General features: G+C 37.8%; 2 protein-coding genes across 8 annotated transcripts in view; one reads left to right on the plus strand and one right to left on the minus strand.

Moving 5' to 3' along the window:
• Nucleotides 1-19,741, plus strand: QPCT (glutaminyl-peptide cyclotransferase). Its single transcript, XM_026081803.1, has 7 exons — nt 1-499; nt 4,850-4,996; nt 7,335-7,616; nt 10,219-10,395; nt 11,294-11,393; nt 11,898-12,014; nt 14,150-19,741. The coding sequence occupies exons 1-7, from the start codon at nt 164-166 to the stop codon at nt 14,293-14,295; spliced, it is 1,305 nt and encodes a 434-aa protein (XP_025937588.1). The 5' UTR covers nt 1-163; the 3' UTR covers nt 14,296-19,741.
• SLC30A6 (solute carrier family 30 member 6) overlaps nt 15,889-26,232 on the minus strand; it is a 21,192-nt gene continuing 10,848 nt past the window's right edge. For 5 of the 7 annotated variants that reach the window (XM_026081741.1, XM_026081753.1, XM_026081770.1 and 2 more), the window contains 7 exons: nt 25,791-25,885; nt 24,839-24,887; nt 23,773-23,892; nt 23,377-23,479; nt 23,038-23,085; nt 22,386-22,454; nt 20,370-20,888 (listed from right to left, as the gene is read on the minus strand). In XM_026081741.1, coding sequence (XP_025937526.1) covers nt 20,391-20,888; nt 22,386-22,454; nt 23,038-23,085; nt 23,377-23,479; nt 23,773-23,892; nt 24,839-24,887; nt 25,791-25,885 — 982 coding nt within the window. In that variant the 3' untranslated portion in view covers nt 20,370-20,390. Of the gene's footprint in view, nt 20,889-22,385; nt 22,455-23,037; nt 23,086-23,376; nt 23,480-23,772; nt 23,893-24,838; nt 24,888-25,790; nt 25,886-26,232 lie in introns of all 7 variants that reach the window. The other 2 variants (XM_026081730.1, XM_026081763.1) reach the window with 2 other exon arrangements.

Genomic DNA, 26,232 nt, shown 5'->3' on the forward strand with positions numbered 1-26,232 from the left:
GGGAAAAAGAGAGAGACCATGGTGCAGTGATTGCTGCCTGAGGGCTTGGGGATTAGTCACATGCAGCTCTCCTGATACTGCTGACGTGGTGCTGGGGACAAGGCTCATTTCACCACGGAAATGGGCTGGGAAAGGCTGATGTAGCCAGCATGGCTCTTGCTGAATGAAACAACTAAGAGCTAGACACCTCTTTCTGCAGAAGCTTCTCTCCCTCCCTCCAGCGCTGCCCTTTTTCCTCCTCCTTCAGCACCAACCTGGCTCTCCCCTCTCCCTCCCAGACCTCAGCAGAGGGGAAGGGGAGGGTGGCCTGCAGGCCAAGCAGCTCCGGCTTGGAGGCATGAAGAGCCCCCAGGGCTGCAGGAGAGGGATGGCAGGGGCAGGCGGAGGTGAGGGGACAGCCGCGGCTCCCACCTGGATTGGGGCGTTCTGCCTGTCTGCAGTCTCCTTGCTTCACCTGGTGAGCGGGAGGGAAACCGGGACAGACTGGACCCTGGAGAAGGTGGGTTGCATTTGTATTTCTCAGCCTGTTCTTTCCTCTCCACCTCACTTAGCCATGGTGCGGGGGCTAGCACATTTATGGGAGATAGAGATCAGCAGCTGGGTGCTGCTAAATAACACACACATGCATACACGCACGCACACACACACGCACGCACACACACACACACACACACACAGTGTGACTTGCCAGCCTCTCTGTCCATCAGTCAGGAAGCCTCAGACATCTTCATGTGACCCTTCTCTGTCTTTCTTGAGCATGGATATAAATTTCGTCTTTGTTTCATCTTTGTAGTCTGTGGTCATGGCTCATGTTTTAACGTGGGAGCAGCTGACATGGTAATAACGCAGTGCTTGTAGGTGGCTGGGCTAAGCACTTTCTGCCACTGGCAGCATGAAGCTGAGATTGCATCTAATTCCGTTATTTTAGGCAGTGCAGCTGCTCTGCAAGGTACAGACAGGTAAAAGATAACATGGCTTCCCTCTCATTCTAATTTAACAGCTAGGGATAACAGCCTTCACACATTTGTCACAGTAATGATACAATTCACACCAACGGGGAATTGGCAGCTAGCACAGTAAATGTCAGAGAAAGCTATTGAGTTTAAGGGGAAACTTAACAGAACAGGAGGGATCAAAACCTAAAAGTATGTTCTATATAATTTTACAGATAATATATTATATTCTAATTTTCAGCATAACTACAGTGATGCGGAAAAGGACAGTATTTTAGTTTGAGAAAACAAATGGTTCTTCCAGAAGTGATTCATGTTTAGCTAGGAAAAATGAGTAGGGATTGTACTGATAGCTCCTACATAATTATTTTAAAAGGACATAATATTAGAATGTCTTGGAAAATATACTGTATTCTTTTTAATTTAAAGCATTGTGCAAACTAGTGAAAAAAGCACTCTCGGGATAATGTTTAGTGAAACAATAATAAGCAGATACAATCCTGATTTCTCTGTATAGCAAACAGCTTTTGATGGCTGATTATGAAACACTAACAATTTCTTCAAGAGGAACAAGATCACATGGAACATAGCATATCACGGAACTATAAGTTTCACTTAATTAAAGGCTTCAGGCATTTCCAAATAGAAATACACTTTTAAAATCCATTCTCAGGTGTTGGTGGAAGAGCTGAACTCAAAGTTCACCTAGAACTGACTGAACTCTGCTAATCCAATGCAACGTGCTCTTCAACAACAAATCAGGGTCCAGCGCAAACTGGCAAAACGAAGCTTCCCTCATATGTTTTCACTCACTTCCCCTTAGTCATTCCCTTTCTCCTTGATTTTATTCACTGCTCACGTAAAAACCTTTTTTTTTTTAATAATTTAACAGAAACCTTGTCATTCTGTTTTACTCATTTTATCTTACTATATATATGACATCGATAAGAATAAATAAGTAAAGCTAAATCTGTAGTCAGTACTCAGTGTAGAAGCGTGTAACCCCGGTGCTCCTTTTTTCCCCCTTAAACCACACAAATACACTCTTTATCTCACTCCATTCTAACTAGTCAACCGACTTGCTAATGATTGCAGTAAGATCATCTAACCGCAGAACCAGAGCATCTGAACTCCTCTGACCTTAAAGACACTAACCGAGAGCCACTTCCTCTTTCTCATCAAATTGTTGTCCCTTGACAAATTTTGCTCCTTCTCCCTAAAGGGAAGCAAGATTCAAAAGCTGAAAGAGGAATTCTCTCCTTACAGCCTACAGACAGATCCATCCTTCTTGTGTCGCTCACTGAGGAGGAGGTATCAGGACTGAACATTAAAAGTTCTTAATTGACTTCAAGCTCACATACATTGAATCAACAAGTTATGGGTGGGCTACTTGTACAGGCTTAAGTCTTGCAGTTGTAGGCAGCTTAGTACTACAGTACAGTAGTTCAGGCAGCTTAGCGTTTAACAGCAGCCCTGCCACGAATACATTGCTCTGTCTCCCTACTGTKGCCTCATCTCTCACACAGTGGCTGAACGCATGGACAAAGCATATGGAGGAAATATGGATTGACCAACACTGCAAAAAATGAGTCACCCACAGCTCTCATTCTGCTGCTCTTTTATATTTCATAACCACCTTTGTAATTCTATGACTTCCTGAATTTGAAGATATTTCCATTATTAAAAATGGAAATTTCTTCCTCTCTTCTGAAGTGTTTTCATACATTGGTACTTTAATAATAATGTTTCTTTGCAAAGTGATTCAAAGGCCATGATTATCAGGCATGCTCTACAGTTATAAGCTAGACATGATTCAACATTTTAACTRAGCCTTTCACTTGTTCAGATGAAGGTGTATTTTCTGAATCTCCTTAATTAATTGTCCTCCCGCACTGTTTCTGAAGTGTGCAGTTTTAGATTTTACCTCATGTCCTACCACCTGTTCCTCCTAAATAAAACTGTTCCCTGCCAACATTTTCTCATGTCTGTGTCTTTTCTACACTGATATAAATTTCATTGTATTAAACTTTTAGTCTTTCAAAAGTTGAAACATTTTATGCTTCTTCTACAATACAATTTGCAAACTTTTAATAGTTCAACTTTACAATATATCAGATGAAATGTGATTTTTCTTTAATAAATTTCTAAATTTGTTAGCATTAAAAATGTTAACTACATCTCCTGAAATTTGGTGTGATTATAGCTTTAAACTTAAAAGCTATAATGTAATTGGCATTGTAGGATTCAGTATCTTTCTGTCTCTCTCCTACTTAATTTCACTAGTAAACTAAGATGAAATTAGAGGAAAGGTCCTCACATAGATAAACAGCTAGGAAAAGAGAAAGTGAAGGGTAGAATTTAATGGTTAGTTTTTACAGTGGAGTCTAGAAAGCATCTGTGTTTGGGCTGCTCTGTTCAGCACACACATAAATGAAGTAGAAAGAGGAGAAATAGTGAGGCAAAAAGAACTTTTTTTTTCACAATATTAACCTGTTCAGGATGGTTAAGATGAAAGTTGATTACACAGAACTGCAGAAGACCTTAAGGTCAGTACACTCACTGGCCAGGTAATAAATGAGTTTCAGCAGTCATTTCAGACAAATGTGAAGTGAAGCACGTGAGTGAGTGGGAAAGGAAGGGGAATTATGTTTAATTTTTTCTTAATCTACACAATGATGGAGTTATAGTAAATACATCTATGAAAATGTTAGCTCAATGCAACAGCAGCCAAAAGCAAGTCAAACATTAAGAATTTGTAGGAAAAGAAAAGAAAATGAAATAGAGAATACCATTATGCTACACTGTAAGGCTATGGTGCCCTCATAAGTCCAGTTTCCCTTGCTCCCCTCATCGCAGAAAGGATATAGCAGATGCAGACAGGGTACAATGAAAGGCAGCAAGTCTGATCAACTATAGGACTAGAGGAAACCTCCTAAGATAGAAATAGGGAATGGCTATATAACCTATCCCGTGACACGAATCTATAAAAGCATGAGTGGCTAAGGAAGTTCATGAGCAGTCTATTGCTAGATTGGGAAGATTCAAATCAGGAGCCAAAAGGGATGTTTGGACTGTCCTAGAGTATCCTACTTGGCATTCAGCTACCGCGCCAGAAGGCCACGCAGCTCTCACTAGTCTTTGACATATTTGCCAGCCCCATGAGGAGGTCTCAATGGTCTAGGTCATCTAAAACAGCTCCAGAGGTCCACACTTAGGCAACAGAAAAGGCCAAAGAGTATTTGGGAGGAATATCAATGCTGGCACTACTAGCTATTGTTATAGGAGATGAGCTGCCACTTCTGAGATTAAAGTGTACATCCCAAAGCTGACGTTTACCTGAGCTCACTCCAGCTGAGCTGCGCTATGCTGTGTAGTCGCACCAACACCACCACTGTGGCAGAGGCCACAACAATGCAGCTTCACTATTTCTGGGACAGAGCTTGCGTGGTACTGCACCTCATAATGTAGGCATAGCTTAAAGCCAAATATTATTATTACTAAAATAAAGCTTCCGGTATTTTGGTCTGAACAGAAACCTCATTTGAAAGCCACACAGTTGCAGACATGACTGTAGGATGTATGTGGTGCGATATCATAACGAAAAGAGAAAAAACAATCATGGGTTGAGTTTGCATGTCTAGTAGGTAAAGATTTCTCCCACATTTTTAGTATTAGCACATTCTTCACGGAATACACAAAAATGCAAAAATCACAGAAATGAAAAATGTCAATTGCTTTTGTGAGAAAAGCTTTTATTAAAATAACTTTTGTTGTCAGTAAATCAAAATAGCACAATATACTAGTTAAAATATCACTTTTACAGTAGTTTTGAAGAAAACTATGGTTAAAAAATCTAGTAATAGCTACAGCAATCTTTCCTTTTTTTCCTTCTACAGTATTCTCATCAACCAAGAATTTTACATTCTAACACTATTCAAAAAGTTGTAGAAAACACAGATGTTTCTCAAATGTGGGAGAATGATCTGCGTCCTTTCCTGATAGAAAGATACTCAGGATCACCAGGAAATTATGCCGTACGACAGGTAAGACAACATTTCCAAAAGACACTAAGAACATCTATTATTTATGCTCTGGTAGTGCCTTTAGTGGCCACTATTGTAAGGGACAAATTCCTTCCTTTCAGTAGGAAGAACTCTCTCATTGCTCTAGTCTAGACTGCACAGTTCCTAGAAGATACAGCTTGCATTTTAGCCAACATTACTTCCCAGGGCTGCATAGAAAGGTGAAAGAAAACCAGTTTTTAGGTTAAGGTTTTAAATTAAAAAGCTCCCCCCAGGTTAGGTAACCAAGGGACAACACAACAGTTGTCCTTTCCCTCACACAGGCAGGCTTTTGGTCACTGGTTCAAGCACCCTGGACCTCTACACAGGGGATGAGCTAAGTGACACCCCCACCCCCATTTCTAGGCAGGTCCTGCACTGCCGCCCTCCACTGTACCATGGCCTCAGACGGGCACATCAACACTGAAGGGGGTCAGAGAGGCCGAACCAGCCGGCAGTCTACATGGTCAGCAGGCTGCAGCACAACACTGGGCCAAGGGCAATGCTAGCCCCGTTGGCTGGAGCACAGCAGTGCACTAACGCTGGGTAACACAGCTGGATTGCACCTGGCCCCAAGCTGGTAACACCTCCAGTACACTGTATTTGAGCCATGATGATTTACCACACAACAGGGTTGCTGCCCTTTCGGCACCCCTGCTCTGCACGCAGCGTGGGCATCCTCAGGGCTGTCGTGCCCCCTCTGGATTACATTAGTCAGCCAGGAGACAAAACCAGTGGCATGGCAGAATTTACTGGAAGACTTTTGCAACGTCTCACTAGAAAGTAACTGCTCTGTGCCATCTCTACCCTTTAGGTAGTGACTCAACAGCTCCAAGATAGCCCTAACTACAATAAATTTATTTGCCAGTCTCCGGTTGGTAGACTGGAAAAATGCAGCTTTTTTCATGCTCTGTGTGTGTCTATAGATCTAGTTCTGTGGTTTCCTCAGTGATACCCTGGCAGGCAGCCAAATGAAAGGGAAAAAAGAAGAAAAACAAAAAACAACAGGGCTTAAGATATAAAACCACAAATCATGTTCAAATAAGGATCATCCTATTACAAGGTAACAACATGGTACAAAACATACCCCCACCAAAGCAAAAAAAAAAATCTCCATTGTCAAAACACAACAGAGTACAAAATGGATGACAGTTACTTATTAAGACACAGAAAGAGCATGAGACTCATTTTAGGGAGAAGGCCAGTTCAAGTCAAGGATAATGCTTACTGGGAACTACACCACGCTTATATATTCCTCTTAATCCATCCCAGAAGCCCTATGCTCTGCCTACAGATAATGGGTAGACTATACAATTCCATAAAAGCTTTCAGAAGGCGACCACAAACAAAATGGAAATTTGTGCTAGCACTAAAATTTATGGCAATATTCCCATTGACTTCACTAAGAGCAGGACAAGTCTTTAAAGCATGTTTTCTTTTTTCCCCCTTAGAGGCTTTTCCTAATGTTTATTTAAAGAGAGAGGAATCTGCCTGGAAGAAGCACTCAAGGGACCAGTAAAAATAAGTTGCTTAACAGAGATGGTCTTCTAATAAAAGTTAGCCAGAACTGTGTACTAAGTATAATTGGGGTTGTTAGAGGTATTCTCTTTAGGTAGGAAGCTGTCTAAAATGAATGACCTCTTACACAGATTCATTGTCCTAATTTTTATCTTAAAATGACTTATGCTTACAGGCCTTCATTTTTAAAATCAGTTGTTCTCAAATGCTTCAATCTTTCTTTAATTTACAGCCTTGTAAACAACTCGTATCACTTGAAAGGCAGATTTCTCATAGAAATTTAAAAAAAGTCCAGCATATTATTTTTACTACTGTATGCATCTATACATGGTAATTGTCAGAATAGCCACAAGAAGTTCTCTGTAGCCATAGTTTTGACATTTAACATAAAGACACAACTGAGCTGAAAGCTTGTATTTGAAGAACCAAACATTAGATCTATCCTGGCCATACCGGAAAATCACTGGCCGGGAAACTTCAGAGATCAAGATTTTAACATGTCATATTGATGGATTAAAGAACCCTCGCACTCCAAAGACCGTACTAGCAAGAGACAAGAGGGAGAAATGAAATGCAAGTGAGCCAGTCAGAGGATAAGATAAGGTAGCAATGACATCACTTATTTTTCATAGTGGCAATAAATTAAATCTTTTGCTACAAAAATTTATCTATTAAAAATACCACAAACTTACAGAAATGCTTAAATGCCAGTATTGTTAAGTAGCTACTGATAATTTGTTTGCAACACCTTTTTGGAGCAAGCAATATTCATCTGGGTTTTTTTTATTTTTTTTAATTGCAGCACATCAAGCACCGTCTCCAAAGATTACAGGCTGGCTGGTTAATTGAAGAAGATACATTTCAGAGATACACACCATATGGATATCAAACATTTTCAAATATTATCAGCACTCTTGACCCCTCTGCAAAACGCCACCTAGTCCTTGCTTGCCACTATGACTCAAAGTTCTTTGGCCCACAATGGCAGGGGAGAGTGTTTGTGGGAGCCACTGATTCAGCCGCGCCTTGCGCTATGATACTGGAGCTCGCACGTGCCCTGGATAACAAGCTGCAGTTAATCAAGGTAGGTTGCCTGTTTCACTTTCATCTGTTTTTGCAAAAAAGCAATAGGTCTGAGAGCATTTCTGCGTTCTCTCTCTCAGCTATGCATCTGATTCTCCAATCACTGTGCCTATAGTAAAACTCCCATTAACTTCAAGGGAATAGAATCTCTATCTAGTACTTTAGAGCACATTATCATATTAAAATTTTTATATGCAAAGGGTGACTATCTAAAAACTATCCAATAAATATATACTATATAAAAATAACAATTTGTACTTGAATAATACATATGCTTCATCAACTCAGTGAGATATGATAGTACCTTGCATATACAAGGCGCAGAAGATTACCCAGAAAGTCCCTGTCATACTCAGTAATGTCTCAGGTCACTGACAAGGATTTGTTGCTTTCTGTATTTTGCATTTTCAAATATCTAAGTAGTATTCTGTTTTGGGAGATAGATTAATAAATTACTGTGCAAGACAGGTCATGTCCCTCCATCCCATAACAACTTCAACCTTTTCTTCTTGTTTTCCTTCATCAGTTTGAATAGTTTATTTATGAAAAAAAATGATGGCTGAGTACACAAAAACAGTCAGGTAATAGTATTATATATCAGTCCACCTTACCTATGTTACAAAAATCTGCTTCGAAGTGCTGCCATTGCTGGGCTCGCAATCTTTTGATCCTACAAACTCCAAAAGCTATTTTACAGATTCATGAGTGCCATCTACTGGTTCTGCATTTACTGTTTGCAGAAGATAATTCGCAAACACTGACAGAGCTTTCACATGAAAAGTTCTCTCAACTGCTTTATCAAGTGTAGGGAACACAATTAGCTAAGATATTTAAGTCTACTTGTCTGCAGTTGTTTCCAGAAACTAATTTGGTGCCTTCTGACATAAGAATAATATTTAAGAATTAGAAGATTAAGACTATGCTGATGTTTTTAATCACAAAACCAAGCATTCCTGTAATACATACACAAGCTTTCATTTAGAAGCTTAATTTTGAATAAATTTGCCTGATGGTTATCTATGGAAAAACCTGTACCAATTTAAAGACTGGAAGTTTTGGCAAGTAATACTTTTTTTTTTTAATTTAATCTTTTTATCATATAAGAAGAGAGCACTTTATATAGAGGCAATATAATTACATTGCACAGGCTGTCATTTGTACAGTCTGTTAACAAAAAGTACTTGGGGATCCATCTGCTTAATACATTAGCTATGACCTTTCTGCTCTGCTCATAGTAGCATAATAGACTTTATGTTTTCAGCCAAATCTATTTATACTTTGACTTGGAGCTGTGATTTTTATCTCAATGTTTGTCCAGTTATATAGACTTAGTTTAAAATTAAAGAGCAAAGATATCTCTTTACATTATTGAGACCTGGGAACGTGTTAAGCAGTAATAATAATAACAAGAAATACTTCTTTCTAAAATTCAAATGGCATTAATACAGTTTCTTCCAAAACGTAATGCAGAATGACTGGTATCAAAAAAGCCATTTTGTGCAAAGGACAAAGGGCGACAACACATTGCTATTAGTGAAACTCGTATCTCACTGTGAGCATAATCAATATCACCTTGCCTACCTGAGGGACATTTTCGAGAAGTTTTCCACTATTGTTTACATTGGTTCAGCTCCAGCTAGTTGGGAGTTGTAGTCCACACAGGACATGGCTGTTGTCAGTGACCCCACCTTTTTAACCACATCATGCAACTTCACTTGAAGCAAAATTAATTGATACAGTGGTTAAAGTATTTATGGCAACTGCCTAGACTACAGTTCCCCAAACTGTCCACATAGTGGAACCAAACTGGGTTTAGCAGTGTTGGAGATTGTTAGGAAATGTCCCCAACACAAACAAGACCTCAGTTAGTAAATAGAGAAAAAAAGGTTCTTTCTACCTGGGGAAAAAATTCACACACATAGCTCCTTTGTGACCTTACAGTAATCATATATATTCTCAACAGTTTTTATTGCTGTGATATTTGTGGCTGTTGAAGAGGAAGGGCGTAACTACTCTACTCCCTGTGCTTTGGTTTTAGGGTAAAATTGCCTGGATGGTTGCAAGTGACTGTGAAGGAAAAGAAAGGGTGATTATTCTCATGACTGAATGCTTTTTGTCCCTCTCAGAAGTTTCACGAGAAAGCATGACCATAAGCTTTACACAGACACAATTCACTTCCACTGATGCAGAACAGTAGCAGAGAGATTACTCCTCTGTGGCTCCACCAAGTTATAGTAGCACTCCCATCCCCTGTTGTTGCTAACATGTTCACCCTCATTTTTTGAAATGATGTTCCAGCTACCTGGTTTTGCAGACCTGTCTCAACATATTCAGCTCCTGTCCATTAAAGGCAGAAATGCAACTTTTAACCAGAACCAAAAATCATTCCAGGCTAGGGACATGACACTCTCATAGGTATTCAGTAATGGCTGATCACTACCACTGTTATGCTATAGCATGTGTATGAGATTACAAACCATGAGAAGGTTTGCATAGAGTACCTTAAAAATATACCCATATTGATGCTGCTTATATACAGGATCAATCCTTTATTTCATCATCTGTCCAAAATCAGTTATGTTACTTTTAACTTCCTCCAACAGACCAGCTCAACCTCAAGACCAGACCTTTCACTTCAGCTTATTTTTTTTGATGGTGAAGAAGCCTTTGTCCAGTGGTCGCCTTCTGATTCCCTTTATGGATCTCAACACTTAGCTCAAAAAATGGTGTCTACTCCACATCCGCCTGGTTCAACAACGACAAATCAGCTCCAGGGCATTGTAAGTACCTTTCATCTCCCTAATAAGTAAGAGTAAATCACATTTCTTTAATTAGTAAGTAATTGGCCAAATTCCCATGAAACCCTGAACCCACCAAAGTGTGTTCACCCCACCAGAAGAAACAAGCTTGTAGAAATTTTAGAAGATATGATAAAATACAGAGTTGGCAAGAGCTTTTAAGGTGGATCTGCTTAGACCTTCTCCCTGCAAGTATGAAAGGAAGCCACAGAAAATCAAAACACCCCAATTTTATTAGAATATAAACTAGGATAGCCAACTTCCTAAACAGAGGTAATTCAAAGTGATTAGGAAAGTGCAACAGAAATAAAAGCAGTCTATGAACAAATCTCACCTAGCCCAGGCTTGGTTTCAGGTAGCTCAGAGCTAAGCTTTGTGCATTCCCTACTGGCCCCTGTAAACATTCTGGTTGTCTGCTCTCTTGTCTCTGCCATCTTTTCATTTCCCAGCTCACGCTTCTCTTCTTCGTCACTGTATCTTGTGATGTATAAAACTTCTTTGCCCTTAACAGACTTGGTTGTTCTCCAGGGAAGAAGCAATCTCCTCTGTTTTCTCCTCGCCTGACTCGTTTTTTCTTTTAAAGGGGTATAACATACAAACTGCAAACAAGGCGATACTGTCCATTTCAGCTGGCTGTATTTCAGCTTGAGGAGCTGAGAAACAGCCTAATTTTTTCCTCCTTGGAAAGACAGCGACATGCATCCCATTTGAATTATGTTCTGCTAATGAGATCTTCTCAAGCACTGCAGCAGCAAAGCTAGGTCCTTGGCAAGAGCTACTGAAGACTTAATCATGACCTATACAGGAACTGAAGGGTTTCTATGCTGCTGCAGTAATGTAAAGAATTCTGTCTTAAGGTTAAAGATTCTTTCTTCTGCAGGACCTGCTTGTACTACTGGATTTAATTGGTGCACCAAACCCAGTCTTTCCCAATTATTTTCCAAACACTATCCGATGGTTTCAGAGGCTTCAAGCAATCGGTAAGGAGAAGGGTATGGGCTTTTTAGGACTTCGAAAATTTAGAGTGTAGTTTCCTAAAGTAGGAAGTTCTGTAAACCAGATTTTTAGGTTATTTTTCTGCTTTACAGTTAAAACATTTAATAAGATAAATGCTAAATTTGGCAGTTCTTAAACCTGTATGAAGATTTTAATATTTGTTAATTAATAAAATATCTCAGGAAGATTCCCAGACACTTGGGAACCATAAAATAAAAATTTAATAACTGATTGGCACTGTCACTGTGTGACTACTGGAAACTGCTTCACTTCTGTGTTTTAGCTTTCCCTTCTGTAAAACGATGATTATAGCACGAATCTTGAGGTCTTCTGTTATGCAGTACTAAACAAATTAAAAAGACAGTCTCCAACTCTTTTTTCTTCCTTGATGGAAACAGCATTCACATGAGAAGAAAAATAATTCAAATGTGTTAAAATGCCTCACGTTGTCCAAAAGTTCTAATCATAATTTTCATTGTGAATTACAGAACAAAAGCTACACAGCATGAATCTGTTGAAGAATCACCTTGTTGAAAGACAGTATTTCCAGTCTTATTTACATCGAGGCTTGGTTGAAGATGACCATGTTCCATTTTTATTAAGAGGTACTAAAAGCTCTAATACTGTTTTTAAAAGGCAAGTTCAGAAAAAAAAATGTTCCATTTAGTGATAGAGCAGGTGCATACAGAGCTGCTTTTCAAGTTTATTTGCCCCAATTTGATGTTTCTAAGTCCAATTTTAAGCAGGCCAAGAATCACAACTTTGAAAACTATAGCAGAGCAAAAGCAGAGGCAAAATGTATCCATCATCATCTTGTGGGAGCACAACTCCAATGGTAGAGATAATGGAAATTTCTGTTAGCAGTATAGTGTCCTACACAGACAAGTAACACCAATACAGTAAGGTATCTCTACACTCCACACTAGGCAGTTACAGTATTCCTAGAAGCAGTGAAACAGTCAAGGGTCATATCTACAAAGACTACAAAATTCTACAAAGACCTACTGTCAAATCTACAGTAATGCTTAGTATTATGTGTTTAAATTTAAAGGCATTGACTGCTGCAAGAACTCACAAATTCAAATTAGGTATTCATGTCCCATATAGAATAGATGGATTTTACAGCTGTCAGCCTGAGGAGTGGGAAAGGTGCACAGAGTAGCCAGTAGGGATAGCAAAGGACACCATCTGCCTGAAGTCCCACGTGCCTCCTGGAATTAAGCACGTACCTGAAACTAGGATTCCCTATCTGAGTGTCTCTGTTGGCACAGACACCTGCACCATTGCCTTTGACTCTGGATTCAGTCTTTTCCTTTGGAATTCAATCAAAGAAAGATAAAGCAGTTATACTAGTGCTGCCCACCTTGTCAAGTTACAGGTCAGTGATTAAAGCACTTGACCAAGTGCAAGATGTGGATTTAACATCCTTCTCAGTTCAAGCATCTGGTACAGTATCTTCAAAACTAAGGCAGGCCAAAGAAGTAGAGTGGATGTAGTACATGCTTCTGGTTGAATTTTTCCTCTGTACAACATGGATTACAAGGGTCATGTTGCTAGAGAAGGGTTAAGCAAAAGGGAGTATGACACCATAGCTCATTGAAGAAGGTATCTGCCTAGGAAAGGAGGGAGGTATCTTCATGTCCAGCCCCAATTTCAACATTACTTATGCATTGTAACTATTAAGTAATGCAAAATGCACATGCAGCTGTGGAAGCAGGCACAAGAACAGCCAGGCCTCTCCACTTCCAAGCAAGGGCTCTCCTAAATGAGCTACAGCTACTGTCTCCTGCCTAACAGCTCTCCAGCTCCATGAACCTCTCACTGTTTGCAGTGAGGCAGGGCCCCAGGGCCAATGAAACCAACACAGTTCTCACACACATGTCCAGGGATACCAAAAAACCTACCTTAGAGAAGCTGATAGGGAAAACAACCACTACACCTGAAAACCTTTTCTAATACCATCATTAATTCCTAGTTAAAAAAAGGGGTTGCGCTTAGGAGTATGCAGCTGAAATAAATGATAGACGAAAAGCCAGTAAAACAGGAAACAGGCTGCAAAAAAAAAAAAAAAAAAAAAAACACCTCACTGCCGCCCCCAAAAAAGTGATCAGAAAGCAAAAGACTGATTTAACTCCTCTTTTACCTAATAATTGCATTACRTATCAGTGGCTTGATGCATGTGCATGCAGCAATACAGAGCCTTTCAAGTGGAAATCCTCTTCTCAGAGGACAATATTGGCTCTATTTCACAGAGCAGTAATAACAGACACCTTAATTTAGTACTTATGGAGAGGACCAGTAACTGCTTCAAAAAAGTGCTCAATCCTAACCTTGTTACAAAAAGAACATGGTAATCAGTTTTGGATTTGGGAAGATGCAGTGGTTTCTCTGCTTTTCTGTAGCTCCTAATCACAGTAGTAACAACTACAGTGCAAAGAATCCCAAATAAAACAACACAGAGCAGGTATCACAGTAAAACTACTACCTACAGGTTTCTTAAAAAAGAGAGAAAAGGACTTGACAGAAGGAGATAGGAATTTTAGGAAATACACAGTGAAACTGATGGGCTGTAATCACAGGCTTCAAAAAAAGAGAAGCTGAAAGGAAACTGCAGTGACACACACTCCTCTATAAAGTGAGTGTATTGAGCAGTTACCTGACTCTAGTGCCCAGTGGCAACATATTAATTTGCTTACCAAAAATCCTATTTTTTTCCTCCAAATTCACTTTCTCCTCATAGGGGTTCCAGTCCTACATCTGATTCCATCCCCTTTTCCTGAAGTATGGCATACTATGGAGGACACAGAAGAAAACCTTGACAAAACCGCTATCGACAATCTCAGCAAAATTCTGCAAGTATTTGTACTGGAATATCTCAATCTCTGAGAAGTACACTGGCAACAAATCATATGCTATTTTAAATACTGTTTACCCACTTTCAAGTTTGCTATTTAAATTGCATTGGAGAGCACTAAAGCAAAGCAAAATACGTCAATAGCTCTTGCTAAGCTGATTCAATTTTCTGATATAAAGATACCACTAAATAAGAATTAGTTTCAGCCTGGAAAGAATTTGATCTTTCCATGTCTTGCCTATGAACAAAGAAAAAAGAAAATGGAATTTTTCCACGTTGTTATCACTGTTTTATACACCACATATTAAGATCCCAAGAGGGAATGCCTCCCAACTTCAGTGTTTAGCTACAGTTTTTACAAGGTGTGACCAACTTTTCCACTGGTCAGCAATAGAAATTTAGAGAACATTACCGTAAGAGGCAAAATTCACATTAAAACATACCTCTGCTTTGGGTTGAACTGAACCACCTCATCCTAAAAATAGCCGCTAGAATTCCTGACACATAGAAGGAATTTGTAATCCTCTCTACTCCCCAGCCTCGTTCCCCTAAGAGGAGTACTGCAAGAGCTCTTCTCTGCAGACAACAGGCCACCATAAAACTGCCCCAAAGCAGTTTTCTTTCTCTCCTTTGTTGGATACTTTTTGCTGAAGGAGGGTAGGGGGAAGTGATGCTAACAGGAAGGTATGTGGGGATTTCCACCATGCTTTGACTACACACAGGAGATATAAACGGAAGAGCAGGTGCTGTGTGGGAGCACACGAACCAGCACACACCATCCATTCATGCGAGAATCATTCAGAATTTGACACATCCCCCCACAAAAGAGACAACAAAAACTGCTGTTTGTAATACAGATTACATCAGAAGTAATCATACTATGAATGTGATCATTTTAGAAACTGTAGTTTTATATAAATATGATTTTAAAGGTGGAGTGCTATCTATCAAAACTAAAATAAGCACAAGAGTAAGAAGCAAGGAGTCAGTTTAAACACCTAACAGTATGGACCAGCCACAGCCTATATCAGAAAAAGATACTCATTACTTTAAGAATCCTGTGGTTGTAAACTCCCTAATGGAATTATTCAAGAAATTCAGCATGATACTGTGACAAAAATCTAGCCTAGAATGAAATCAACTACTAGAAGTAGGCAGGAGAACAATATTCAAAAGCTACCTATAGAATTATTGTTTCCCTGAGGAGAAAAAAATAAGACCATTTGATGGGAGAAAAAAGTCAGTATTTCCTACTCAGACAGCTTCTTCCATCAGAAAGTTCTATCCTGTGCAAAGAGATTTAACAAGGAGATAACCTATAGAGTTGTAATCATGTCAAATTTGGCCTGTATTTTACTCTTTGCTAAAAGCAAACATATCTGAACTTGAGATAAATATTTACATACATAAAGTTCCAATAGAAAAATATATTTAGAGCAATGCAAATTTGCAAAACTGTGCTATTACATTGCAGCCTGAAAATGAAACTCAATCTATTTTTGTTGCTCAAGACCAAACAGAAATGCCACTTTTTATGTTTTCCCATCTTTTTGCATTTGTGATTTTTCCATGTGATTTTGACATTTTGCATGCAAATTCCAAAGTAAAACACAATAAAAAACCTCTAAAAATTGGACAGACGTGTTTATTTTCAGATAAATATTGCTGTACATTTATGGAATTAAATCAAAGCTATTTGAAGTATTTGCTGTCATATTTTCCTCTATTGCTGCCTGTGAGAATAACATTCTAAATTATCGTCTTCCGAAGTCTGATTACGCTGACCAATATAAGGCACTTATCTCTACTGAGCCACACTATGAGGAGAAAAAGATGACAAAAAAAAGATAAGAAAGGTACAAAGATATAAAAAAGATTAAAAAATGGCTATATACAGAAATGGTAAGCAAGATAGTGGCTAATTATGTTTTTGCAGGTGAACTCTTTTGTGGTACTTCATAATCTGCAGATCCTCTGAAAAAATGCATTAGGTATTTGCAGAGTGCACTGCAGTGGAATTTATTAGATACTCTGGTTCTGTAAGAATTTAAAAATTACTTAAAAAAGGCTTCATTATGAAATGGGGGAATCAGAGGGTTGTTATAATTGTGGAATGCCTCACTTCTTTTTTTAATCTCTATGAAAGTTAGCTGAAACCATAATTTAATGACATGGTTTAAACCAATTTTCTGACATATCAATTTTGCCACAAACTCTTCACTGCCTGAGCATGCAGCTCTCCTGAGTGGTGTCTACTCAGTTCAAAGGAGTGAGATATAGGTTGTTATAATAATATTCAGTGGTTCTCAAAACATGAAGGGGTATCCTTCAAATACACAAAAAGATGCCCTCTCTTAACTGCACTTGAGCCCTGGAAAGAGTTTATTTGAAGAGGCACACAGCTGTAATCTTTTGAAAAAGTGGAGGGTCGTTATCTTAGCAATTGAAATGATCCATTTAAAAAATAACTGCTGGAAAGAAAATGTACCCTGTGGAATGAGAATCTAAGCCATAACAAGCAGAGGAAACCTGAAATAGCCACTAAGCGAAGACCACAGTGCAAGAAGGGTCCTCACTGCAAAGGAGAAAAAGCAGGTAGGAGAAAGTCTAGTTATCTGATAGACACCCAAAGATGACAAGTGAAAAGACCTGGACTGAAATTGCTTACACTCTCAGTTTCAACACTGGATCCCACTAAGTAGATCTGTAGGATCTGGATATGCAGAGTACAGATAATCACTCAAGATTTCAGACAGGCAATCTTTATACTGAAAATCCTATCCCTGGATAGTTTCTCCTTCCCTGTTGGATAGTGGCAGCAGGGGACACAAATCAATTGAAGGATTTCATGGAATCCAGCAGTTAACACAAATCAGGACGATTGCTGTACAAGTCTTCCCCTTGAATAGGATTTGTCACATCTCAGTCAATGACAAATCTATCTTCCATTCCTGGGAGCCTGTCACTGACATGTCAGAGTCCTCCTAAGGGTGTAAGTGGTTACTGTCTGGGGGAAGGAAATGCGGAACAAAATGAACTCATGAGCCATTACTCAATAGATAAAGCTGTCACAAAAACATATTACATCATTATTTGTATTGCAGTAAGAGCTCTAGCTCCCACTCAGGACAACTGTTTGCTAGACACTGAACAACATTATCACTTTGTCACAAGAAACCTCGTCTAAGTAATGGTACACAACCATCAGATTCTCTAAAACTTGATGCATTTACCTGTATCTCAAGTGGACACCATCCTGTGCAAACAGTTTGAATAGGCTAAGGAACTAACAACACTGAATCCTCCGGCAGACAGAAAAGACAGTGAGGACAAGCCCTCTTCTTCCTCTAACTGGGGCAGCTATTGGATCACCATGAATGAAGACAGTCGAAATCAGCAGTTCTTATTCACCACATTTCAAATAAATATTCTGATTGTGACCACCTAGCACTAAAAGTAAAATACAGTTAGAAAAGACAGAATGCAGTAAAAACCCTTTTGGTAGAATTATCACAAGAACCCAGTCTAGACTGGTAGCAGACCCAGCAAAACACTTAGTTCTAAGGTTTCACACATCTGCTTATTGAGACTGAAGTATCACCTGAGAGAATGATTTAAACATCAATATATAGAAAGATAAATATAAAATCCTGCACATAAATGACCACTTTTTTCCTTGTCATTTTAAGGGTCATACTGATTTTATTTTCCACATATAAAAGAAGATGTTTTACTCTATGCTGATTCAACAAATAGTCTGAATATATTCATAACAATAAAGCAGCTAAAAAGCTGTTCCAATCTCCATCATCTGCAGATTATATATATATATTGCAAACAATCACTCCCCCCAAAAATTTCGTGATTATATTGCACTCAGAATCAGGATTCTGTTCTCTTTTCTCAGTTTAAATCAAAGATCAGCCTCATTTTTTAATAAAATGAAGCTTTAATTTTCTACTAAAAACAAGTAGGCAATGCGATCAATATAATACAATATATTTAAAACATCACAAAAAGGGAAATGTTTGGTTATGAAACTGGAGAAGGGAACAGTTCTCAGGCCACATAAGAGTAGTATACTGTAAACATTCTGCCAGCTCCAAGGTGTTGAAGATATTGTAGAGAGTGCAGTCTAGCTCAGCACTTGAGAGACAAAGAGAATCTGTTCAAATGTTCTGTGCTTCAGTGAATTTCCATGCAGTAAGGGCACATCTAATAGGAGACTGACTACACAAAGACAGAATAATGAAAGAAAGGTGACGACTGAGCTAATGCTGCTTTCAGATAAACGTCACCAGTACTTGCAAGTTCACTATAATTTTTAATGCAAGTTTCCCACGTCATTACATTTTCTAACACAGCACTCTCGCTATTATTTCTGCTACAAATGAAGTACAGAACTAGACTCCTTCCTTGTAACTTATGTATACTGTATACCAGTGGTTCTCAGCACACTGCCCTCAGCCTACAAAATCTCGGTGAGATACTGTCATGCAGCATGCCACCTTGCTTTGTTTGCGAGAACGAAGCCCTCTTCCATATATCAGTGAGTAACACAGGTAGTGAAGAAAAAAAGAGAAAAGCAATGTCCTCATGAGAAATGAAGCGCTCCACAGCCAGTGTGAAGAGGCCACAGATCTTGAAAATTCATGTGAAGGCCTTTTTTTTTTTTTCCGACTCAGTTCTACAAGAAAAAAAGATTTTTCTCTCTACCAAACCCATTATCTTCAGGCAATATATTAATATCTGCGGAGTCCCTGAGATACTGCAGCTCCCTAACTACTTTGGACAGATGGAGAAACTTACTCTGTATACAAATTAAGAAGGCAGAAGTCAATACATAGCACCCTGAGTTGCAAGTGAAACAACAAGAATGGGCAACCCATTCCTGAACAGCCAAGATGCAGAAGAACGTGCAGTGGAGGTACTGGTTAGGGAATTAAAAGATTCATACTGCAGGGGAGGAGAGAAAAAATTAACGTATTTCTAAAAGGCCTTTTCATCAGAGCAATGAAGAAAAAGAAAGCAGTCAGAGGGAAGAGCTCTCTTAGAAAAGCCCTGAAGAAATAAAGCCTTGTAGATGCACAATAGAACAATAATGCAAAGGCAGAGACAAGTTAGGCAGTCTTGTTCCCAGCATGCCCCAAAAGTTAACCACTCTGGCACTGATGCTAACAACTGTCAGCAATCACCAACCTGTACTGTGGATATAAATGGGGCATATAAACAGTTTTTTTTTTCCTGAAAACACAGGAAAAATACAAAAAGAAAAAATATAAAGTCACAATCAATCAAAGAATACTTTCAATAGTCAAAAATTAAATACCGACTTCACAAACAATACAGCCATCTGTTTTGTATCTTCGATAGTGTTAATCATAAGCAAGAGGTGCCTGTAAAATCTTACATTTGAAATATTTTATTTCCCAGTATATTGCTAAGTAATTTTGCAATTAAACCTAAAAAAAAAAAAAAGTCAGAGCCTAATATGGAACAGTTACAGCTAGAAAATAGTTGCTGAACCATCTGAACTCCTATAAAAGCATCAACAAAAAAAATATAAAAACATGCTCTCTTAAAATTAATTAGAATCTGAAATGCCAGTTTGTTTTCACAATGGCAATAATACAAATATTGACGGATTTTTGAAATCCAGGAAAAACTTGTTGCGACTTTGCCAAAATATGGATTTATTCAACAATCAAAATATTTTTAAGAACTGGGATGTGTACTTCTGCAACTCCCTATTCTCTTAACTAATCATCATTGAGTAAGCAATTCTTTCCCCAGGCCCTCCCCCCACTGCAAGTTACCAGTCTACTCTTACAGAGCTGTGCTGTATTTCAATACATTCCTGGGGGGCAGGGAGCTGAATGGGAACAGGCACACTATAAAAACTACCTGTAAAGTATCATAAGCCTCGAAAATACTTGTGCCATTGCACAGGCTATTGCTGATGCAAAGGAGAAAAAAAAAAAAAAAAAAGCAATTTAACCATTTCATGAATATGAACAATGCACTTGTTCCCAGCCATTTAGAATGCTCTGACATTCCAAATGTTTATAAAAATTGGGTAATAAAAGAATTAAGTCAATACCCTCAGTACAATAAATAATGGTGTTTATTATGGTCGGGGTTGACCATAAGTGTTTGTTCCGTATCTGCCTGTGACATTTGTAAAACCAGTTCTGAATCCTTGAGTTGCTCCCATTCCTGGTATTCCAAATCCTTGATTGAATACACTGCTGTAAGGTGCAGATCCATGATTAAAGCCCAGTCCATAGGGCCTTGTCTGAGTGTTTAAAAGGATAACTGGGTTCACATTTTTTCCAGGTGTATTAAAAGAAAATTCTGGCGGTGGACTGCTAGGCTTGGCTGGAGTGGATGTGACAGGGTTCAAATTATCGGCAGCTTTCAAAGATGGCATTGGAATAATATGATGATCCGAAAGGTTCAGCATATTGTTTGCAATAGGCACAGATGATAAGGTAGGTCTGATCCAATCATCTTTGAAAATCTGAACAGTCAAGGTAGAGACCAATGTGTATAATCTATTAGTGACATGGGCAAGTACCATCTGTTCATTTGCATCTCTCCGAATTCGGACATGTACTGATCCAGCCTAGAAAATGATAAAAATAAATTGGCTGTTAACTGTCCCTTCAGTAAAGACTCCACACACGTTCAAGAAGAGCAAAGTTATCCTGCACAGAATTATGCAAACAAAGACCTTTCTCAGTGGAGACTACTGACTAAATTGAGAAACATGTATTAAATAGTTCTATAATTAGGTTACATTTTGACCTTTCCTAATGTGTTGACCTTTCATGAACACATCAAGATTGCCATACAGGAAAAGTTTGAGAGTCTTAAAACCAAAAGTAAGCATAAAATACAACACATGAAGACAAGAAAGGGAAGGGCAACAACTAGGGGAAAAAAAGCCCCAGCAGAGGAACAAAGCACACACAAGCTCCATGTTCCAGATTTAGGAAAAAGTATCATTGTTGTGCTGTTGGTGCAGACAGGAAACAACACACGCGTCAGATAAACTCTAATTGGGACCCATTAGCAAGAACAGAGGTGCTGCCACTCATGGAACACAGACTGAGAGTTTCTCTTGGAAGTGCACCCAGCTGCTGGCTGTTCCTGCCTACCTCTCAATAACACTMTCTCTTTTACCTGGAACTACTGTTGCAGACAAGAAACAAAACTGTACCCCTCAGATGCTTTTCCGTTTCATATTTAATGAAGAATTTGGTTCACAGCTTGTGACATGTAGGGAATTTTTATATCAGATGATGCAGCACTAAGCATATGCAGGTCTCAGAAACTTTTTCACTGGAGTCTGAAAGATGCCAATAGGCAAATATGCATGCAGAAGTCTTTTAACTATCTGTGATCAATCCAACAATGCTGTGATCCAGTATTTTGAGTGACAAAATGGTACAATAGAGGCCATTTTCACATCAGCAAGCCAACAGAGCCCATAACTTTTTTTAAAGGGTAGCACACTGGAAGAATCCAGGAGTGGAGAAAAGTTCTAACAGTTTTAATCTTCTAGCTGTCACAATGTACCTGCATCAACTCAGGAATAACTCAGTTCTATATGATCACTCTACATCACAAAACTTTCATTTTTTTTCCCACCTTTTAGAATACCAGTATACAACTGTAGTTGTTTTTTTCATAACTGCTAAAAATATATGATCCTACTGTAAGCCTCTTTTACCTTTGGTACCTGAAGGTGTACAGTTTTTTCTTTTTTTTCCCCTTCAGAAACAATTTATGCTAATACACCTTTTGAAGAATTTCCTTGCTATTGTTTGGGGATTTCATGACTACCAAAATACAAAAGAAATTCTAAGGTTCCAAAATGCATTCTTTAATCAAAAGCTCAATAGAAATGAACATTATTAACCAATAACAAAGCTTTAAAAAACATGAAGGAGGGTAAGAAGGGAAGTTTTTCAATAAATCACAAGAAAGGACTCAGTATTAATTTTATCCAAGTTTTTACATTTCTTTAATGCAGAAGAAATATTTTATTTAAATCAAAAATTAAAAGTAGTAGCTAACACTTATTTTTGAAGGCTAAAACCACAATGACATAACTTACCAAAGTGCCAAAACCTAATGTCCAGAAATGTTCATTTCGAACTTCCAAGACACCATCCAAAGTTGAAACCTAATTTTTACACAAACGTCCAGCAATATAAAAATAAATAGAAAGATTGTTTTATACCTTTCTAGACATGTACATTTTCATGTAGTTGAATAATAGCATCCTGAGTCAAAGAAAAGCTACCAGAATGCAGAATGGACCAAGCCTGTTGCCTCTAATATGTATCTACTGTATTTTTGCTACCTGTAAACGTGCAATTCCACCAAAAAAGGGAATTTGTTTTTAAGTAACTCAGGATTTCTGCTGTCAATTTGCAATATTTTCTCAACCTGATATACTATAAATGAACAGCCTTCTTTACTCCTTCCCCCCCCTCACTTTTGTAAACCTCTTTAACAGCAGCTCAACTTTAATTAAAAAAAAAAAAAAAAAAAGCAAAATAACAACCTGCACACTTTAAGTCTTTTCCAGATATCTGAATGACACTGTTCATCTTAGATAATAAGCTTCATATTTTCTACATGCAATAAAAAATAAAATAGAATTCTTCAGCAACCTTTCTGAACTTAAGAAAACTCTTCAGGTTCCTCTATGCTTACTTAGCGTTAGCTGCATGCACTGTGTCATGTGTTATACACTGACTCACCTCTCTAAGAAGTTTATCTAACTGGCCAATCACATGAGGTGGGGTTGTCTTAAAAACAAAGAAACAAAAAAAACATGTTACAATAAAGATTAACTGGCCCTGTTTTAAATAGAAAAGCATCTAAGTCTGGTCTACCTACACGAGATCAATGGCATGGCACAATAAAATTCTTATGACTTGATGATATATACTTGTATTACACTTAAAATTCCTTCAGCACCTTATCATAAAACACTCTCGGAACCCTTCCCATTCAAATGTTCAATAACGGATTTTTAAAAATAAGGATATTTAACAAAACTGAAGCCACAAAATATTTGTTTTGTGACATTGCCTTACCTGAAGTAGTACTTTACCGCTGTAGACACTCATGGGATACATGGTACCAAATGTCATCAAAGCAATTGCTATAGCAGAGGCTGTGTCTACAGCAAAGTAATTGCTAGAGAGAAAGAGCAATTTTAAAGAAAAACAGGTATTTAAGTATTTGAAAGGCATAAGAATTTTCTTTTGAACTTTTTCATTCTTTGAAATGATATCCACATACACAATATCACACACTTATCAGAACTATGCATCTTTGTAAAAAGCCAAATATATTCACACCATTACAATCCCTTACATATGAAATTCAGCTTTTGACGAGATCACTGCTTGCAGTAAAAAAAAAAAAAAAGCAATTTCCCATAAATTAGATATAAAAAGGATTTTTTTTTAAACAACAACTATACGTACTTAATTTCAATTAGCATATATGTAATGCAAAGGGCTAGAGCTCCAGCAATATCAATCAAGACAAAAGGGTTCATTCGTGGCAGAAAGATGCTACTCAATCCTGGGATGATTCCACAAATACTGCAACAAAACAAAACAAACAGTTGTCAGCTGGCTGTTCAGCATTACTATAAAACCCACAAGAGTTACAMCCGTTATTTTAGCATTTGACTCCAAATACACCTTGCAGTCCCTGCAAGCAATATATCTGAGGGCTGTTAAAGCTCTTATAATTCTGCTCAAAGTTTTGCAATAGTCTGATGCCAGCAAAAATTAATCAAGTTTAGAGCCATGTCACATTCTCTCTCATATCTGAAAACAATACTTGGCTCTTGCACCTTATACTTCTTTTAAGTCTATCTTCCCATTTACAAAGGTATACTAGAATAATGTTAATACGCTTTTTCTACACATTCAAATACATATCTTTTGATACATCTTTTTTTAGTGACAGACCTAGTGTGTCAGCTGTATACAACATATATACTTTATAACTTCAGATATTGCTGTTACTTATATATGATTCTAAGGGGGTTGTGTACTACTAGTCTTCAATTCATCTGCCTTATTGGTGTTCAAAAATGGGCTAAACTCAGAGCTAATTCATGGAGAAACATGCAAGTCTGAAAAGTGTGGGGAAACCAGCTACCTGAATAAGACGAGACCAAAAAACCCATGACAGAAAACAGATATCAGTTCTTTAACTCTCTACAGCATGAAGAGAGAAAAGGGTTTCTGCACTTCCCAGTGAACACAAGTACATGTCATGTATTGCAAAATCTGGAGGAAAAGACAACATGAAATTCTTTGTTGCTCTGTTCGGAGCCAGCCAATGTGGGACATCATGTGCTGATTCACTCCTGTAAGAATTTTACTTAAAATCATTATATATGGGTGCAGTTATTTTTAAAAGAGTTAAAATACCTAGCAGTTTGTGTCTCAGTACCTGTTCTAAAATGCTATTACGTACAAAACACCCACTGCCTTCTAGAAGTTAGCAGTTTTGAAAAACATTGTGAAGCTTTACCTTCTACTAAGATCTGCAACATGCTCCTGAAGCCAACTTGTGCTGGCAGCTGCAAAAGAAGGTAATAAAACCACTGAGTAAAGCTTTAATATACCCTTCAAGTTTTGCTTTAAGGTAAGAACCCAGTACACTGTGAATGAATAAACATATCTCAACAGATTCACTGTCACTTGAAAAAAACAGAAAGTCTGACTTTTCCAGGCAATTAGTAAGTAAAATCCTTTTGCCCCATATTATATCTGAACTGATTAAATACAAATATAATTGCAGATTATAAACAGATGTTTATATTTATATTATATATTATATAGAATTTAATTTATTAATATAATTATATAGTGTTATATATATTTTTATGTAGTCTAACTATAAACAATTAAAAAAAAACTATATTCACCAAAATGAGGTATATGTATGGCAAAATACATGAAAAACCATGAAAAAAAAGAATACTTCTCAATTCTTAAGTGTTCACACTGCTCAATGCTTCCCCAACAGTTAGTGAGAATTATTACAAATCTACTTCACAGTGAAAAAGTCCCAGGTAAAAGTGCTATAAAGAAGGATTATTACATTTGCTTGTTTCTTTTAACCAATAATGAAACTCTAAGACTTCTTTAAAGTTCTGATCACGTGTAAGATGATCTTCACTGGCTGAATACAGAAGATAGAAAATAAAAAGTACTCTATCATTAAAATGATAACTCTATCATTAAAATGATAACTCAGTTTATCACATTAATGACTAATGACTACTTTGAGACAGCCCTATAAACAAACTAGAGAAGAAGTTTGGAAGACAATTCTAAGCTGCTTTAAGTTATACCCATGGAGATAACAGTAGGTATACACCTGCTAGTTAAGAAAGTTACCAGACAAGTTATACCTTGATAAGAATAGGTAACACTAAAACTTTTTTTCATTTCTTGTCATAGATTAATTTATCACATACCTTCAGAGACATAAGCAAAAGGCTTATTCCTAATGGAAAGCATTGTGAATAAGTTGAAAAAGAGAGCCACGAAAGTACCAACCAGCAGCCGCCCCCTAAGGAAGAAGAGAAAGATGCGTCTTCATCTCATTAGCATCACAATACATGAAATAAAGCTGCAGTTACTATTAACAATAACAAAATACTTTACTGGGTATCTTCCACTAACACTGAAAACAAGACTAAGATAAAATAGCGTAACACTTAATAACTGGCAGCATATTATCATTTTAGGGGAATACATGAGATCGATGAACATTGTACATTAATGTTATCACAGTAGGCTGAACATAATGTTCTTAATGCTAAGTTGAGAAACAGTTCTCAACTGAATGTACGTATACAAAATTTGTCCTTTGAAGATATAAACACATTGTTCCCTCAGCAGTAGAACTAATGAAGC

This window comes from Apteryx rowi, unplaced genomic scaffold (genome assembly GCF_003343035.1).
Source record: "Apteryx rowi isolate R43461 unplaced genomic scaffold, aptRow1 scaffold_117, whole genome shotgun sequence".
In the NCBI taxonomy this organism is placed as follows: domain Eukaryota; kingdom Metazoa; phylum Chordata; class Aves; order Apterygiformes; family Apterygidae; genus Apteryx; species Apteryx rowi.